The sequence below is a fragment of the Alligator mississippiensis genome, chromosome 1, assembly GCF_030867095.1.
Source record: "Alligator mississippiensis isolate rAllMis1 chromosome 1, rAllMis1, whole genome shotgun sequence".
In the NCBI taxonomy this organism is placed as follows: domain Eukaryota; kingdom Metazoa; phylum Chordata; order Crocodylia; family Alligatoridae; genus Alligator; species Alligator mississippiensis.
This window is the reverse complement of record NC_081824.1, coordinates 30590583-30608668: the sequence shown is the minus strand read 5'-3', so window position 1 is coordinate 30608668 and position 18086 is coordinate 30590583. Positions and strand designations below refer to the sequence as shown.

The following is an 18086-nucleotide window of genomic DNA, read 5'->3' as shown; positions in this document are numbered from 1 at the left end:
AGTGGCAGGCGCCGGCCCCGCCCCCCACGCTGACCTTTCCCCTAGTTTCCAGAGCGGCCCCCACTGCCGCCGAGCATGCCCACGCGAGCCCCTTCCTGCGATCAGGCCGGCGGCACGCCGCGATCACGCCGGCCCAGCGCGCTGATTGGCTCGCCCGCAGCCCGACCGTGTTGCGATTGGTCGGTGGGACAGTCCTCCCCACCACCCCCCCTCCTTGTCTGGAGCGCGGCGCGCGCGGGCCCTGCCGCCGGGACTGAGCTGCTCCGGGCCGTGCGGGGCCGGGCGGGAGGAGCCGGGGGCGGTGCCGGCTGTAGCTTTGTGAGCGCGCGGCAGCAGCCTCGCCATGCAGTGGTCCGCCGGCGGAGACATGGACGGGGCGCCCGCGGTGAGTCCCCGCCGCAAGCCCCCGCTGCTCCCGGCTCCGGGCCGCCCGGGGGGTGTCCCTGAGGCGCTGGGCTGGGCTGGGCCCGGCCGGGCCGGGTCCCCTCCCCTCGCGGGTATTGTGCTCCGGGGCTGGGCAGGAGCCGCCGCCCCCTTTCCCCCGGGGAGCGCTTCCTGCTCCTCTGGCCGGCGGGGGCTTGGCAGGGGCCGCGCCCGGCGGGTCATCCCGCCCTGCCCCCCGCCCGCGGCTGCTCATTATTTTCGTGTCGGGGATGGGGGCCCCCACGCGGCTGCGGGAGCTGCACCTTCCCGGCGGGCGGGAGCCGCTTCCTCTGCAGTGTCTGCGCCGCCCCGCCCCGCCCCGCCCGGCCCGGCCCGGCTCAGCCCGGGGTGAGGTGAGGACACACTGCCAGGCGCCCTCGGGCCTGTGGGCGGCTGCCAATCCCGCCCAGGCTTCCCCTGTGCTCGGCCCGGTTTGTGTAGGAGGATATACAGTAGGGGAATGACCCTCCGGGAAGACGGGACTTGCTTCAAGCTGTCTGTTTGGAAACCTTCGTGGCAGCGATGCCCGGGCTTTGCTGGCTCCTGCGCATGGTACCCAGCAAGTCGTGCCTGCGCAGGCATCGCGACGCGAGCTGTCCCCGTGTCCTGTCTCCCGTGGCAGTGGGCTGTGCCTGAGGGTCTCTGAGCACGGGCAGGCGGCAGGTGGGAAGGAGCTGGCACAAACCTCTGCGCGGGTCAGGTGCCGGCCCAGTGGGGTTTGTGTTCTGGGCGGTGGTCTTTCATTTACATTAGTAATAATGGGGACTGATCTGCTGTATCATTAACATAGCGGAGAGGTTCAGGACATTTTCTGTAGTGGTTTTTGCAGTGGCTTCTCTTTTTTTTTTTATCAATTAAAAGGCTTAAGGATTTTTTAATTGAATTTTTGAACCCTGAAAGCTTCCTATCTGCCATGACTTGTCATTGGTTGGAGCACTTCCTGCATATCTGATAGATACCAGACTTTTCCACCCATTGTGTTTAATATGCCTGGCATGGGTGCATGTTGCTGTATCTCTGTTTATATGTACACAGTTAACTATCTGTGTGGCCTCAGATAGTTCTGAGTCACGGGGTACAATCCTAGGCTCATTTGTAGTCAATGATCAAACTTTTTCTGACTTCCCTGGAAGCAGTGTTTTTACTCGGGGTATCCTTTCTGCGTCAGCTGTTTTGCTAGTTGTTGTCACTGCAGTATCTTAGCATTGTCTGCAGGAGCTTCTGAGTCCAAGGTCCTTATTCTGCATTCCTCTCCCACCCAGATTTCCAGCTGACCCCAGTTAGTTTTGGGTGCTCAGGAATGGAGAATTGGACCCTTAGTTAAGGTGAGATGGATGATAGAGAACAGTGGTGAAAGAGAGAGACATCAATGATAGTCTGTGGCTGCTAGGATCAGCACAGCCGGCTTTGTAAAATTCATTAATTTTTGCACCACTGAAGGAAAGATCACAATTTGACCCAGACATGAGTACATGAATACAACAGCTACTTTTGGAGACAGATTGGAGGGGGTGGAGTTTCTCTCCTGTCTCCAAATGGTCTAATTAATATCATTTGTTACTTGCATAGTGTTTTTACATGTTCAGAGTACCCTACAGATTAATAGCCCTCAAAATGCTCCTGTATCCATGAATATTCCTGCCTTGGTCTCCTCATCTGTAAAATAGGAGATAAATGACTGATAAATTGTTGTTGCACCTAGAAAAAAGATAGGCTTTTTGATCTTGAGAGACCTGCCTCTCTGTTCTGAACTTGTAGCAAATATTAGACAGATTTTAATTCAGCAGTCTCTTGCCAATCCAAAAAGTGGCCATGTCCAAGCAAAGTAGGAAGTAATGTGTGGAGGAGGGGGTAGAAAGGAGGGGGATGATGTATTTCTTCAGAGCAACGTAATCCAAGGAAGTTACTTTGGAAACTTCAGCTACATGCTATGTGTATTGGTTCCTGTCCAGCAAGGCATTCCTTCCCCCCTCCAGCCTACTTGTACCATAGTGCATCTTGTCTTTTCTACAAAAGGGCTGGGAAAGGTTTTCCTACTCAAGAATGAGTTATTGGCAAAAATCTTGCCTTGGGCATCCAATGCCCAACGACCTTAATTGTGTACACACAATGTGTCAGCTTTGTTTTCTGACTCGTCCTAACAGCTGTTTATTCAATTGCCTTTAGGTTGACATTGTGGACATATATGAGTCTATACGTGAAAGACAACGGCATGACAGCGAAAGGTCTACGTGCAGTACCCTGGAGCAGAATGATATAGAAGCAGTCAAGGCACTTGTTTGTATGAGCTCCTGGGGTCAAAGATCACAGAAAGGTGATCTATTAAAGATAAGGCCGCTTACGCCCATCTCGGATTCAGGTGATTTCACAATGCACACTGAGACTACAATGGAATTACCAAAGGATTTCCATTCTCTGTCTACCTTGGTAAGAAAGAATAAATACATTCAAAATTAATGTGCACGGTCATATATTATTGTTAGGGACCTGTTCAAATTGTGACTTTGCATTTTTCACAGAAGCTGCAATTTGAGGCAGTTTCCACAAAAAGCAGCACTCTCTGTGATTTGAAGCAGAATTGCTGGGAAGGGGGGAAAAAAAACCTTACTGAAAATAAAATTCTGGCTCCCCAGTGGGAGTCAGCAGTTCTTGCAGCTGCTGGCACAAAGAAAGGGAACCAAGATGGTGGCCTCCCCATCTCCCTCTGCCACTGATTGGCCAGGAGGACTGGCTGTTCAGGGGCAGTGCCATACTCGGCCAATCAATGGCAAGAGGTGGGGCCACTACCAGGGCCCTTGGCCAATCGGTGGGTGGGGGGGGAGGGTGGCTACCATGAAAAATTATGAAAATGGCAGCAGGTGTTGCGATGGGTCTGCTTTGATTTTGGCAGGTCCGTTGTTGTTGTTGTTGATCTCCATTCCAGTTTAATTGCTTTGTTTTTGAGGACAGAATTGCCCTTTTACCCTTATTTTTTTAAGCTTCTTGTTGTAAAATGTAATTTTTGCCTCCTAACTTGTCCCTAGAAGTATAATATTGCTGTTAGCACATAAAGTGAATGTTCCTTAGTTTAAGTATCTGTCATTGTTTGAGTAACAGAAGAGATGCCACAAACAACCTTCTCATCTCCCAGCAGAACTTAGCTGACAGCGCATTCATTTTAACAGATGTCCTGGGGAAGCTTGTTGGGATGGTTTGCTGTAGGCATCTGTTGTGTTAGACGCCTACTCTTACCTTGAATTACTCATACTTTGAGCATAAGAGAGAAGCCTGGTGATTCTGCATTTGTTTACCTGCAAAGATAAGAAAAGATGTTCTGAATGCAGTATAAATCTTACTAAAGATATTAACAAAGCATAAACAGCAATTGCAAATCATTCACTGCTTCATAATGATAATCTGTGGCTTATGAGTTTCCACACATAGCCTCTTTTTGGACAAACTGCTGGTCCTCTCTCACCAATGAGTGGTGTTGGTTGGCATCCACTTCTCTGCAGCAGTTTATAGCCAAGAAAAAAACTTGGATAAAGAAATTGGCTTTTCCCCATTCAATTTAAGGCATTTATTTGACCCACGAGGTGTTCATTAAGTAAAAGTAGTAGGAGAAATGTTGAGAGGGAGTGATAGATCTACTATGTTACATACTGCTTATGGCTGGGAGGGGGGAGTGTTTCTGCAGCAGAGGACAAAATAAACATGACCTATCAACAGCTAATGGAAGAAGACGAGACTGCCATTAGTTTTCTAATGCAAGACGCATTGAACATCAATTGCGTGGATCACTACATGTACCTTTATGTTATGATTATTGCATTCCTTTATTATAATCTCTTTACTGAGTCCATTCAGCCTCCCCTGCAGGGCACAGGGGTTTCCCTGCCTCTGGCAGCATCAGCACCAGGAGGGGAAGGTCTCCTCCTTTCCCCCCTGTTTTGCTGGAGTCCAGCTTCTGGGACCCAGGGTCAGGCTGTGGGGGAGGAGTAGCCTGGTTTCTCCAGGCCTGGAATGGTCCTGTGGTCCTGCCCTGGGCAGAGGGAGGAGAGCTGGGAACCTGGCCCAGAGACCACCTAGCCCTGGACAGCCAGAAAGTCTCACACTTCCCCTGTCAGCCCTGCTGGGCAGGCTCAGGCAGCCAGGCTAGTGTTCAAGGGCATCATGTGGAAGAGCAGGTGGCTGCAGGGCTCCACACAGCCAGTCGCAGGCACTGCTAACCCAGCCCCGCCTGCTGCCATTGGCAATAGACACTTCTACACATGCTGTGGGGGGAGGGTGGCACTTTAATTAGAGCAGCTCCAACAGCCACTCTAATTAGTGCTGTAGCATCTCATGTATTGGGGTCCCCACGCTTAAAAATGGTGGTAGAAACTCATTCGACGAGCTTTAGTTCAAGTGCTCCTACTGCTGTTTTTAAGCACAGAGGCACTGATGCACAAAACACAGGAGGCTGCTAGAGTGCACCCCAAAAAAGGTTTATTTATGTCAGTAATTTAAAATGCCTTGCATTACTACTAAATATCAATTATCAGCTCAGCATCAGCTGATATGCTTGGTTAATAATCAGTTTTTGTATTGGTGAACAAAATCTTTATTGGTGACCCTCTAGTCTTAGCTGTGTAAAATGTAGTCCTTGAGAATCTCTGTTGCTTTATAAATGGTCATCAAAGATGTATTTCTTTGTAAACAACACTAGAGATCCTGAAGGTACATTTGTACCTGGCATTACATTGCATTACAATGCTGTAGAAATTGTTTTCTTTTTGTAGTGCATGACCCCGCCTCACAGCCCTGATTTTGTTGAGCCCTCTGCTGCAATGCTCCTCTCTTCGCAAGTCACTTACTCCAAACCAAGGACTGTTATGGCAAATACATCTGTTTGCTTAGTGACATCCACAAACTGTGCCTCTGCTGTAGCCACACCATCTGTCATAAATATGGAGAAGCAGTCCGGTCAGAAGTCAGCAATATCTGAACCCCCTGGCCCTCCACCTTGCAGGGCCATGGCAACTAGCGTGATACGTCATACGGGCGATAGTTCTGCTTACCACCACATTCCTGCTGTGCAAGAGAAAATAAAGGTAACTTCAGGCAATGGCAATTCCAGAGACTGGTGTGGAGCAGAAGATCAAAAACATTCCAGTGTTTCACAGGACAAGTATCTTCCTGGTGGCTTAGTTAGCAAGACTTTACCACAACACCAGCCCTGTTTGCACAACTCCAGTGACAATGCTACCTATAAAGGTGAACAGCCAGTACAGTCTGTTTCTCCGCAGACTACTTTACCAAAGATTTGTGAAAATGACCTACAAAAAAAAGCCACCCAGCTAACACCTGTCCCAGTTTCAAACCCTCAAGTTCTCTGTCAAATGATCCCTCTGAACAGCCAAAGAGGGATGATTTCTGCCTATCTGAAGCCTCCAACTCAGACAGTCACGACACCTGTCAAACCTATTTTGCCCCAAACAGCCCCAATTTCTCAGCCTGTGCTCATGGGACCTTCTGTGCCTCAGGGGGCTGTTATGCTGGTTCTTCCACAAACTGCTGTTGCACAGACACCACAGTGCCCACAAACGGTAATGACCGTTGGAAGCACCAAGTTACTGCCCCTTGCTCCTGCTCCAGTTTTCATTACTTCTGGTCAAAGCTGCGCACCTCAGATGGACTTCTGTCGAAGGAGAAATTATGTTTGCAACTTCCCAGGCTGCAGGAAAACGTACTTTAAAAGTTCTCACCTGAAAGCCCATCTTCGTACTCACACTGGTGCGTTCCACAGAATGAGTCCTCTGTTGCTGAAAGACCCTCTTGGTTTGGTAAAGGGGAATCTCTTTGGGATTCTGTTGTGGGGAGGAAAGTGGGTGGCCTAGAATCCTTTTACTCCTTCTGGGCAAAGCGGGGGCATATATCCTTCAAGAACAAACGGGGACAAATTCTCTTCTAACAGACCTTGATTAATCCCACTGATGTTGGCTTTCACAAAAAGGGAGGGCAGTCTGTAGGAGGGTGCGAGATGAGTTCAGGGCACAAGTTTAGATTTCTATTTAGTTCAACAGTTTATCTTTAAAAATAACTAAAAATGAAAGGGAATATTTATTTTTCCATATTCCCCACAAATGAGAACCTAATGCTCTTACTCATTGCCATTGAGGCAGAAGCTAGGACAGGGTGGTACCTCACAAACTAACTGGTTCAGAGGCATGTGCTTTTGGAAGCCATAGCCTAATTTGTTAGATGCATCTCTCTGCTGTTCAGGGTGAGTTGGCTGTAGTAGCTTACTTGGCTAATTAGCACATTGCAGAATAGCCAGGGAGTAAAGGCAGGTGCTTTAGAACATGTATCTAGGACAGGGGTGGGCAAAATATGGCCCACAGGCCAGATTTGGCCCAACTGATTTTTCTGGCCCGTAGGTTGGCAGCCCCAAAGTCATAAGATCTGGCCCATAGGGAGCCAGTGGTTCCGACTCCTGCGTTTGTGCTAGGTGGGCAGGGATGCGTCAGCCCCATCCACCAGTTCCCGCCCCATATGCTGGAATCAGCTGTGGATGCTGCCTACAGGTTCCTGCCAGAGATCGGGGCAACTGCCTGGGACCACAGCTGATGCAGCAGTGTTACCTGTGGACCTGGGAGGACACCCTTATCCCCAGGGGAAAGCTGCTGTCTGCATCCAAAGCTGATGCTGGTGTCTACCTGGCGCTGCTTCTGGCACACAGGTCAGGAGCTGGTGTAAGCTGCAGGGTTGTGCTATAGGTGTGGAACAGTTTCGTATTGGAAATGATTGTGCAGTGTGTTTGTTACTATGTAGTTGTGTGTGTGTGTGTGTGTGTGTGTGTGTGTGTGGTCATCAGACACTAACAAACAATTTTACAACCATGAGCACACTCTTGTGTCCCTTAGGCATCCAGAACTCCCGCTGAAGTCTCGTGTGAAGTGTAGGTGTCCAGGGAACAGAATCAGCCTTTGAATTTGGCCTGTCACACATGTTTGATGCATACATGTGATAACTACCTTTTGGGGAAATTGATGAACAGTTTGATTCTAATGAGAAACAGAACCATAGTTGAGGCTGAGATTTTGAATCATTACTGTGAGCAGCTGGGGGGGAGGGGTTGTGTTCATTTGCAGAACTGGGTGGATTTTTCATGAAATCTGAGGTCAGATCCAAGACTTTATTGCAGATAGCAGTTCTTCCTGACAATGTGGCACAGGCTTTGACTCTTAGTAGTAAGGAAAGGGCTCTGAATTCAGCATCAGAGGATATTGTAGCTTTATGAAGAGTATTTTGTTGAATGGTTCCTAGATTAGGGAAAATGTTTAACAAGAAAATTAAAACACTAAACATTATGCTGTTGCCTGTGACTCAGTCCAGCAACCACTGCATAACCATACACATTAGTTTAATCTAGTCAGGTGTTTAAATGGTTCCAAGGCTGAGATCCAATTCAGTGATTCTTAAAACCTCATTGTATTTGTTAGTATATCTTTTTAATGTATTTAAGTAAAGTCTTGTTTTTCTTTTTCTTTGCACCCATTCAGGAGAAAAACCTTTTAGCTGCAACTGGGAAGGCTGTGACAAAAAATTTGCCCGCTCAGATGAACTTTCGCGCCACCGTCGAACTCATACTGGGGAGAAGAAGTTTGCTTGTCCTGTGTGTGATCGTCGTTTCATGCGCAGTGATCACCTGACAAAACACACTCGGCGCCATATGACTACAAAGAAAATGCCCAGTTGGCAGACAGAAGTGGGAAAACTGAACAGAATCACTACAGCGGAGAAACCGAAAAGCACTGGCACATTGAACATGCTCATCCCCATGCCACCTTCTACTTGAGTGGACATGTTGATAAAGAACCTGTTCTTGGAACTTTCTAACAGTTGGGAAGTGCTACAGTGGCTAAAACAAAATTGACAATGGCTTCCTAATTTCTGTTTGCTTTTGTGCGTTTCCACAGGGGAGAGAGAAACTGTCCTTTTTTGGTTCAGTGTAGCAAGTCTTTTGTCCTTTTATTATTATTTTTTTTTAATTCGATATTTAGGAAACCACAATCACCAGCACTTCAGGAAAACTGAACTTTTTGAATCCATGTTGGCAATAGACTCACTTAAGGAACATTTATTGTTACTGTTTTGATGGAAAGTGAAACAGGGTGATTTTTAATTTTTATACTAAAATTTTCTATACAAGATATATTTTGTATTTGTTCAATCAGGTCCTGGCACACAGTCAGTGAAAGTTTGCATAACAAAAGGTGAAAACTCTTTTTAATTAAACCTAAAGAAAAATAGTTAAAAACATTGTATAAACTCTTAATGGTGGTCAACTCAGACTGTTTTTGAGTGTTATGCATTTAGACACACTCAGACCCTCTCATAGATGAGATTGCAGGGTTTGGACATAAAAGTCTGTCACCATTTAAGAGTGTATCCAGGAAAAGATGTAGGCTTCTTGAAACCCACAGGTGTTCATCAGATAAGATCCCTTGGGGGGGAAAAAACAGAAAATGCATTGAATACATCTCAGAACATTTGCACTGGAAAGGCATTGTGATTTGAGGTAAAAGCTTGAACTTCTCTATTCTTGAGTCATTGCTCTAACTGAGCAAAATTAGATGAGCCAAGATTACTCAAATGGAAGCATATTCACAATTACTTCTGAAGAATTTTGTCACTAGTAAATGGTTTTACCATCAGTCCTACTGGAGCCAGCAAACTACAGTTTACAGTAAACACAAAACCAATAAGGTCATGACAAAACAAGTTATCTTGATCTCTGATTTATATTTTTCCTGTGCTACAATTAGACTTTCAGATGCTTATAGTTTATTGTAGATTTTTGCACAGCTAGTGAACTGTTCAAGACTTCCATTTATTTGTATAAAAATCACCAAAAAAATTTAACTTTAAAATGCAGCCACTTTGTTAAAATCATGATCCTCTTGTGGCCTTATATTTCACAATACTTTGTATGCAGAAACACCCTTTTTATTAAATGAAATATTCTCTCTGTTGAATGGACTTTCTTTTACACCAAAGTACACCTTGACTAAGATCAGTTGCAAACTTGCCAATTGCAAACTGATGTGTCATAGTTGTATATAGTAGCATGGTATGAGTAACAACATTAGATGTATGCAGCAGAATTAGACCTCTGAAGTTCCATGTCATGAAGTTTGGTTTGAAGAAAATGAATGTGCGTATTTTAGGGAACAATGATTGTTGTCATGCAGTGAGGTCACATAGGCAGTGTATCATCTTTCATTTCCTTAGTACCTGCAAGCATTGGCTCCGGAACAGGCATAAACAACTCCTGTGCCTTTTTTAATGCAAATATATTTCTGTTTTCATTAGTTAATTTCCTGTGATCTTACTTCATTCTAACATTTCCTTCTTTCAACATTGAAACTGTAGTTTGAACTTCGAGACGAAAATTTAAATTTTCAAGCGAGTGAAACATGGATAACTGTGTTACTTTATTAGTCTTCAAACCTTGTTTTGCTCTGCAGTTTGTAGGCCGGGTTCTGCTCTCCCCTGGACTGCTGCAAACTGGACTAAGTAGCAGTTCATCCATACTTATTGCTGTTGTTCATTTGTAACTGAGAACAAAATGTACCCCTATATTTAAGTTTTTGAACCTGTGGTTATAAATATTGACAATTAATCTTAAGATTTTGCTTAATGGGCATGTTGTGCTCGGTGTACTAAAGCTTTTGGCCTAGCCTTTAAAATATCCTTTCCTAGTTCCTTTGACATTTATAGTGATGTCACTGACCATAATGTATGTGTTGGTACTTATGCAAATATCATTTGTACTTTCCAAAAGGCTCCATTGTAATTCCTCTTTTTTGTAAAATGGATGCTTGGACTTATGTTTGTGTTTGTATCCAACATCCCAGCCCTCAAATTTTAGTTTGGTTGCACAAAAGATACGGCTCTGCTCTTCTTGCTTCAGGGAGCAGAAGAGGGAAAAGGTCTGCCTTTTGAATATCTTAGCATGGCTGTACTGTGGTCTTGGAACCTGACCTGATCATGCCTTCTCAGTTCCAGAACACTTTTATCATACTTTTTAAATGGCAGAATGCTTGATAATTCCCATCAGCAAAACGATTTAGGAACATCTTGGAAGTAATTGAGATGGCTTTGTTCTCTGGTAGCATCTTGGGACAGGGAGGTGGGGGAAGACGCTCTGAAGAATATGTGGTCTCTTTCAAACGTGCATGCTTGAAGTCATTGATCCTATGTAGTGTTTGCATGCTCCCATTCAGAGGAGCTGAGGCCCGCTTAGAAGTCAGTTATAGCTATGTGTTAAGGCTTTTTCATCCCTGGCTTTTGGAGCTTGATTGGAACTTGAAGGGCACCTGGGAGACATAACTATGCTTGTGAACATGCATGAATATCTAAGGCAAAATGTGGTTCCTTTTGTTTTCATTTTACTATTCTGTTGACTCAGACTGTGTAAGTCTTGTCCATGGATTAAGCATGACTAGACGAACTGTCCCAGTGCACTTTATTGCCTGAGCAATTTTGTTCACACTCTTTACTTTCAGCTTGTTTAAAAAAGAATAACATTTTTGTAAGTGTTTTTAACCTTTATTTAATAAAACAGTGTAATATGGCTGTTTTTAAATCATAAAAATGCCTTTCTTTATCTGAGTGGCTAGTCCAAGAACCATGTAAAAAAATAAAAGTAGATTAGGCATATTTAGACGAACGTAAAGTTGTTGGCTCATCCCATTTTTTTTATCTGCAAATGCAGGATCCTTTCCTGTTCTGGATTCACTGGTGCTTTGTTCTCTTTTATAATTGTTACATAGAAGTTTTATGTATTTGGTGCAATATAGAACTGAATTAAAAATGGTTACTTTTTGTGTGCCTTCTGAAAGCAAGAGCTCCTCTTAGATTGTATAGGCAAATTATTCTGATGTGGCCCTGGCTGCTAATACATATTCATGATACAAAATTCTGCACTGCCGCTTGTCCCTTAATTCCATTTTCTTTCACAGTGGAAAAACACTGCTAAGTCTGAAGTGAAATGAAACTGGTTCTTCATTCTACCGTGCACATTTATTCCATTGCATTCATTCAGTTCATTGGAAGTTGCTTGCCCAGATAATTCCGGGTTTTGTCGTTAGCTGTCAGGCAAAGAATTTTATAACGGCAGATAATTTTTTTCTGTTATCCATGGTTTCCTTTTTTCTAACTCAGTCATTGTTTTAAGTGTCTATTTCTGGCTTAGTCTAGAGCAACGCATTGGAAACTCATGGACACATTAAGTTTTAAGCAAGAGAACTGAGGCAGTGCTTTGATTTCTTCTCTTCTGCAATCATCTGCAGCAAGATGGGTTGGTAACCTTTCAGTCTGACCTGAATTTGGTAGTGGGATCAAAGCTGCAAGCATGAGGAGAATGCATCACTGCCCACCTTCCCTGGAAAGAGCAGACTTTCTTCAAATCTTTGAAACGGGAAGAGTCTGAAGAAGAAAATAACTCATGGAGATAGGGTTCATCTCCTCAGTAGGGTACTCTGTGTCCTCCATGGAGGAGGCCTTTATGCAGAATCTGTCTCCTGGTGTTAGCTTAAATGCAACCTCTCCCATGTACCACAGTTCTCTTTTCCCTGATGTCTTTGTCTCCCCTTAGGCAAATATCCTGCTTGTCCAGCTGCCTACCACCATCTTTCTTTACTTGCAGGACTTCTGGTTAACAAATTAGAGTCTACTACCTCCCACTTCGTGCTATACTTTGGGCAGTAGCAGGCAGGAAGCTTTGTTTACATTTTGACTCCTCTTTGCATCTTACTCTCCACCCGTCACATTTTGGCTGAGCTATTTAGCTGCAGTCACTGCTACTCTTGCAGGAACATAGACCCCCATGCACCTACATATTTTGGTTAGCCAGTTGTTTCATGGGTTAAAATAATCGCAGTCTGTTTTGGAAGTTTTTAGCTAAAAACCAGCTGGTGGCAGAAGGATGAGTGTAAACTGGCCCTGAATAAATCTGGCCTAGAAGGTTTCTAACTGTCGGAGGAGTGAGTACTGGAATAGCCTTTCAGTAGGAAATGTGAAGGTGAGAAACCTAGCTAAAGTGATAAAGTGGATCTTCAGTTTATAAAGGAGATTACATGATTTGGTGATGTGGTTGTCTGCAACAGCTGTGGACTGGATTTGATGGTACAGGAAGTCCTTTCTGGTCATACACCTCTGTCTGGAGACTAGGTTTGGAAAGCTTTCATCTGACTGGCCTACCTGGCTAAGTGAAAGCTGAGAGAAAGTATGGCTGTAATGGACACATGAAGCTCTGAACAGAGTAGAGAAGATGCAGTGCTTTATCTTGCCACAAAGACTACTGGTGCGCAGAGGATGTGGATAAATGCAGACTGAGAAAATATCGCTACTTGGAGGCAAGTGCATACTTGTGGTTTTTCTTGAGCAATTTTGTTGATCTACCTCAAATAAGTGCATGTGTTTTCCACTCCTGGTACACACATGCCCCATACATAAGACACGTTTTGAATAGCAGTCTCCACAAATGCTGGACGCAGACATAGCCCGTCTTTCCAGGGCCCTGTACTGGGAGGCTTAAATGGCAAGTGGCCACAACAAAACACCTTGGCTTTCTGCATTCCTGTGAACTGCCCAGTAAGTTTTTAGTTGTTTGTAATGTAACTAATTAGTCTCATTCTTCTTTTTTCCTACCAGCTTAAAGAATAGAATTTAGAGGTCTTTGAAATTGGGAGGTTCCCAAATATATCCTTCAAGGTGCATGAGGTGCAAGATCTGCAAGACAGCTTTTCCTTGAATAATGGTAATTTTTAACTGCCTCTTTTGCCTCTGAAGCACAATATGTTGTAACCTGTGAATTGCTCCTTTTCCAGCTGCTGAAGTAAAAGGTTGTGTGCAGACTAAACGGGGGCCCTAAATTGAAGTGGTGGACTTTTAAAAACACCACTTCAATTTAGGGCGAAGTAAACCCTCGTGTCATGTACACCCATGTCTTGCCTGCCTCTGGTGGCGGGGAGGGGAGGGCGAGTTGCCGGTGGGCAGAGTGGTCCCTGGGCTGCGGGGAGGGGGAGGCTGGTGCTTCCCTCCACAGCAGCACCCCCCCGGGTGCCACCCGCTCATAGGCACCCAGCTCGGGCGGTCCCGGGGGGCACTGCAGCCGTGGAGGGAAGGAGTGGGTCCCCGCACAGCTCATGCAGGCAGGCTCCAGGAAAAAAAAAATCAGGCTCACTGCTACCGGGCTGCCTGCACAGTCCCTGAGCCTCATGGAGTCCGGTGCTTCACTCCACAGCTGTAGGGCAGCAAACTAAAACTCTTCTGAGGTGTTTTAGTTTGCTGCACCCCAAAGTCATTTAAGGCGCATTACACCACCAAACATGCTAAAGCAGCTGGAACTAATGTGCAATATGCCTCTGACACGTGCAAACACCAACACCATTAAAGTGGTGCAAAAACGTTTAATCTGCTTTAAAGTGTCATGCACACATGCCCATTTCATCTACACACGCCACCTGACTACTGAGAGCACTCTGGGTTCCTAAGCCTATTTGGTATTAATAAAGACTTACTCCTCTGCTATGGAGTTGGGCGTGGCTTTCCTGTCTTTCTCTGCTCAGTCTTATGAAGGAGGAAAGCATAAAGAAACAGCATTGTCCTATGGTGACCAGAGACACGTGTTGGTTCCAGGTTAATCCAGGTTAAAAGGCAGTTCAAAGGCCAAGATAGCTCCCACAGATGTCCTGGCACCATGTGACCACTGTGTGATGTCAGTGCAATTTTCCAAGGACTCTGGTATGTTATGTGCTCATGACCAAACATCAAAATAGTCAACATAAAATGTTTTGGTGTCAAGGCTGGCAACACAGGAGTTGTGCATTAAACCTTTCCTTGTCAGTGCTAACGACAACTCGAGATGAACTGAGTTGTTCCAACTTTGCTCAGTAACTATCAGATCTTCCAAGAACTTTTCAAGCAAGTGCCTGATGCCTTGCAAACTACAGTCAAAATAGAGGTCTCACTTGTGGGCATACTGTACTCATCAGTTGCTGACAAGTTAACCATAGAATCATAAAAAATTAGGGTTGGAAGGGACCTCTGAAGGTCAGAACCATCCCCAACTAGATCATCCAAAGCTTTGTCTAGCCAGGTCTTGAAAACCTCCAAGTATGGAGGTTCCACAACCCCTCTGAGTAACCTGTTCCAGTATTTTACTATCCTCCTAGTGTTAATGATACCTCCAAACAAAGGTATAATAGAAACAGGCAGAGAGCTTTGGCAGACCCTAACCTGTAGGATATCCATCTTGAAGAAGATGTACAAGCTCTCCTAAGTCTCTGAGGGGTTCAGATATTTGAATAACCAGTTGAAATAAGGATCTTTGGCCATGGCATTGTCCAGGAGAAGTCTAAACAACAGGGGATGTGCAAAGGAATACCTAAGGATGAAGACTGAAAAGTGGGAACTCTGGCCATAACTTGTCTTCCTCAGCCAGCCTACAATGCTTGCCAGGAACTACCAAGTCCTCTTGGCTAAATGCATCTTCCTAAATTGGGACTGGGTATCCTAGTTCTTCCTCACAAGCACGGGGAAGGGCTCAAGTCCCTGGTGCAGGATGGTCAGCTGGTCACATGGACCTGCGTGGTTGAAGTGTTCAGGAATATGAAGTAGATTCAAACAACCATTGAGGGCCTCTTCTCTCAGTTGCAGCCTCTTCATCAGAACATATGTTTGGTTTTGGTTTCTTCAACTAGGGGGTGGTGTTCCAGGAAGATGGACTGCTGGGGAGACATAGAATCCATCTGATGAAATGAGGTCAGACTGTCTTTGTGTACAGGCTCACTCACCTAGTGAGGAGAGCTTTAAGCTGAGTTCACTGGGATATGGAGACAAAAGCCCAGAGGTAAGTAAAGAACCTGGGGACCAGGATAAAAATTTAGTAAGGGGAAGCAATATTGGAAATCTCAGCATTGTTCCCAGGGACAGGATATTATAGCCAGGTCACTGAAATGTTTACTTACTAATGCAAGAAGCATGAGGAACAAAAAGGAAGAATTAGACATCCTAGTACAGGGGTGTCCGACCTTTTTGAATGTGGGGCCGGATCACAAACTTTTTATCACCCAGTGGGCCAGCAAGCCATATTCAAAGACCTCACAGGAAGTGGTATCACATCAGGAAGTGATGTCACATGACCTTTGACACCAATGAAGTTGCAGGAAGTGACAATGAAATGGGTCTGGAAATGTGGTTTAAAATCCAAAATAAAAATAATATAAAAGCAAGAATGAAATAATACCAAACACTTGATTAAAATAAACACTTTCACTTCTACTCACTTCTCAATGAATGAAAGAAGCATAATGCAAGTCGACATTACAAATGTGGAAAAGATATCAACCAGAGTGGAAACTAATCAAAGCAACAAAATATGGGCATTTTTGAGAATAATCTAGACTATTTATACGTAGGGTGACCATATATCCTGGATTGGCTGAAAGAGTCCCAGATTTTATAGGCTGTCTCAGTGTCCCAGCCACTGGAGAAACTTTAAGCAAAAGTACCAGATTGGTTGGAATCTGGGAGCTGGGGCTGTGTGTGTGCATGTGCATGCGTGTGTGTGTGTGTGTGTGTGCGTGCATGTGTGTGTGCTTCCAAGCACATGTGTGTTGCAGCAGACAGAGCCAAAGCAGCTATTGGGATATGCTGGGAAGCATGGTACTTTTGTCACTGGAGCAAGAGCTGTGGGTTGGGGTGGGGACTGGGGTGCTGGTCAGGCTGGGGATGCTGCATGTGCTCTGTCTGCCCTGCTCTGACTAATGGCTCTGGCCCCATTCTGGCACCTGCTGCTGCATCCTGGCTGTGTGCTGCTGGGCTAAGTCAGTCAGCCGCATTGCAGCCCCATGTGGAGAGCCCAGTCTGGCCTGGCCACATCCTGCCCTACACGGAGAGGGGAGTGTGAGGCTGGGGCTGGCTGCCCCTGCCCAGCCAGGGACTCATGGCCAGGATGCAGCTGCAGGTGTCAGGATGGGGACAGGGACAGGGGCAGAGGTGTGAGTCAGACAGAACCCATGCAGAGCCCCCAGTTTGGCCAGCGCCCCCGTCTGCAGCCCTGGATGTGGTGAGAAAGGCGCTGTGCTCCTGACAGCTGTTCTGGCTCTGCTCACTGCCACACACTTCAGCGTGCATGCATGTGTGTATATGTGTGTATGTGCACGTGTTTCACTCATAGAGATATAAAAGTCAGCAACTGGGATGCCTGCTATCTTGAAGAGCCCAGTCAGACCCATCAGGTATGGTTAGGAGGCGACTAGACGTAGAGTGCCTCTGAGCTGGGCTCCTCCTGCCCAGCCCGGCTCCGGCAACCGCGCGCCCCGCAGCCCCGGCCCAGCCCCAAGTCGCCCCCAGCTCCATGCGGGAACTTACCCTGTGCCTCCTTTCCACCACGCATGTGGGCAGGGTGTGGGCCATGCTGCAGCACCCCCGGCCGCGTGCCAGGGGCAAGGGGCAGAGCCAGAGAAGAAGTTGCAGGTGCTGTCCCCAGCTTGTCCAATCAGGCGCAGCTGGGGCAGCCCTGTGCCAAGCAGCCCTCGGGGCAGCGGCGGCGGGACCCAGCTCATGTGATGAGCCCAGTCCTGCGGGGTTAAGCCGCTCCCCTCCCCTCACTGCCGGCTGGGGCCTGTGGGCCAACCCAGCCCTGCCCGCCTCGCCTCGCTGCTGCCCTGCCCCCACCGCCATGGAGTGCGGAGCAGGCACCAGGACTCCTCGTCTGTCCTGAGCGAGGGACCTTGGGCCAAAGAAAATGGCTTGGCAGGCTGCATGGTGGCCTGCGGGCCATATGTTGGACAAGCTTGTCCTAGTACAAGCAAAGAATTGTGATGTAACTGGGATTACGGAGACATGGTGGAATACTCCACGTGACTAGAGTACAGTCACAGTTGGGTATAGCTTGTTCAGGAAGTATAGGCAGGGAAAAAAAGGAGGTGTTGCCCTAAACATAGTACATGTGTTATGCGGTGCAATATGAAGTGGCAGGTAGGCCTGTTGAAAGCCTCTGGATAAAGGTCACAGGAGAAGCCATGGTGGGCACCTGCTACAGGCCTCCAAACCTGGAGAAGGAGGTGGATGAAGCCTTCTTTAAACAACTGGCAGAAGCTTCCAAATTGCAGGACCTGATTCTCATGAGTGTAGTGATAAGAGTTAGACTTTGGAGACGGTCCCTTACAAGGGAATGTCTTATCACATGAGGAATTTGAACAGGATCCCTGGAGAGTAAGAAGAAATCAAGATGGGGGCAGCCACGTGGTTTGTGCTAGAGGGACCCTGTGTGGTGGTACCATTAAAGGTCTGTTCTCTTCCTCATTCATAGTTGTCATTATTCACTGAAGGACCTAAATCATTACAGTAAGGGACTAATGATTGGGACATCTGCTGGGAGGGAGCTATGGTAGTACACAGACAGTCCAGTACATTCTTGGAGTGTGTTTGGGATAACTTTTTGTAGAGGTCAGCTTGAGGGAAGCTCTTTTGATTTGCTGCTCTCAGACAGGGAAGAATGGGTTGAGAACATGAAGGTGGAAAGTAAGGACCCATGATCCTATCTCCACCCTAGATAGGACCATGGCTGCACTTGATAGTGACCAAAAAATGAGAGTGAAAGACCTTAAAGGGAAGAAGGAAGGAGA

The 18086-nt window shown here is 46.3% G+C and overlaps 1 protein-coding gene across 1 annotated transcript; it reads left to right on the top strand.

The window, feature by feature from the left end:
• Positions 1 to 115: 115 nt before the first annotated feature.
• Positions 116 to 8096, top strand: KLF11 (KLF transcription factor 11). The gene is made up of 3 exons (XM_019492669.2): positions 116 to 385; positions 2590 to 2850; positions 7947 to 8096. Exons 1-3 carry the CDS (start codon positions 344 to 346, stop codon positions 8094 to 8096), a joined length of 453 nt encoding a protein of 150 aa, XP_019348214.1. The 5' UTR covers positions 116 to 343.
• The last annotated feature ends 9990 nt before the right edge of the window (positions 8097 to 18086 follow it).

Coding starts and splice junctions, on each gene's coding strand:
- KLF11 (XM_019492669.2), top strand. CDS start 344: ATGCAGTGGTCCGCCGGCGGAGACATGGACGGGGCGCCCGCG. Junction 386..2,589: donor ACATGGACGGGGCGCCCGCG/GTGAGTCCCCGC, acceptor AATTGCCTTTAG/GTTGACATTGTGGACATATA. Junction 2,851..7,946: donor TCCATTCTCTGTCTACCTTG/GTAAGAAAGAAT, acceptor GCACCCATTCAG/GAGAAAAACCTTTTAGCTGC.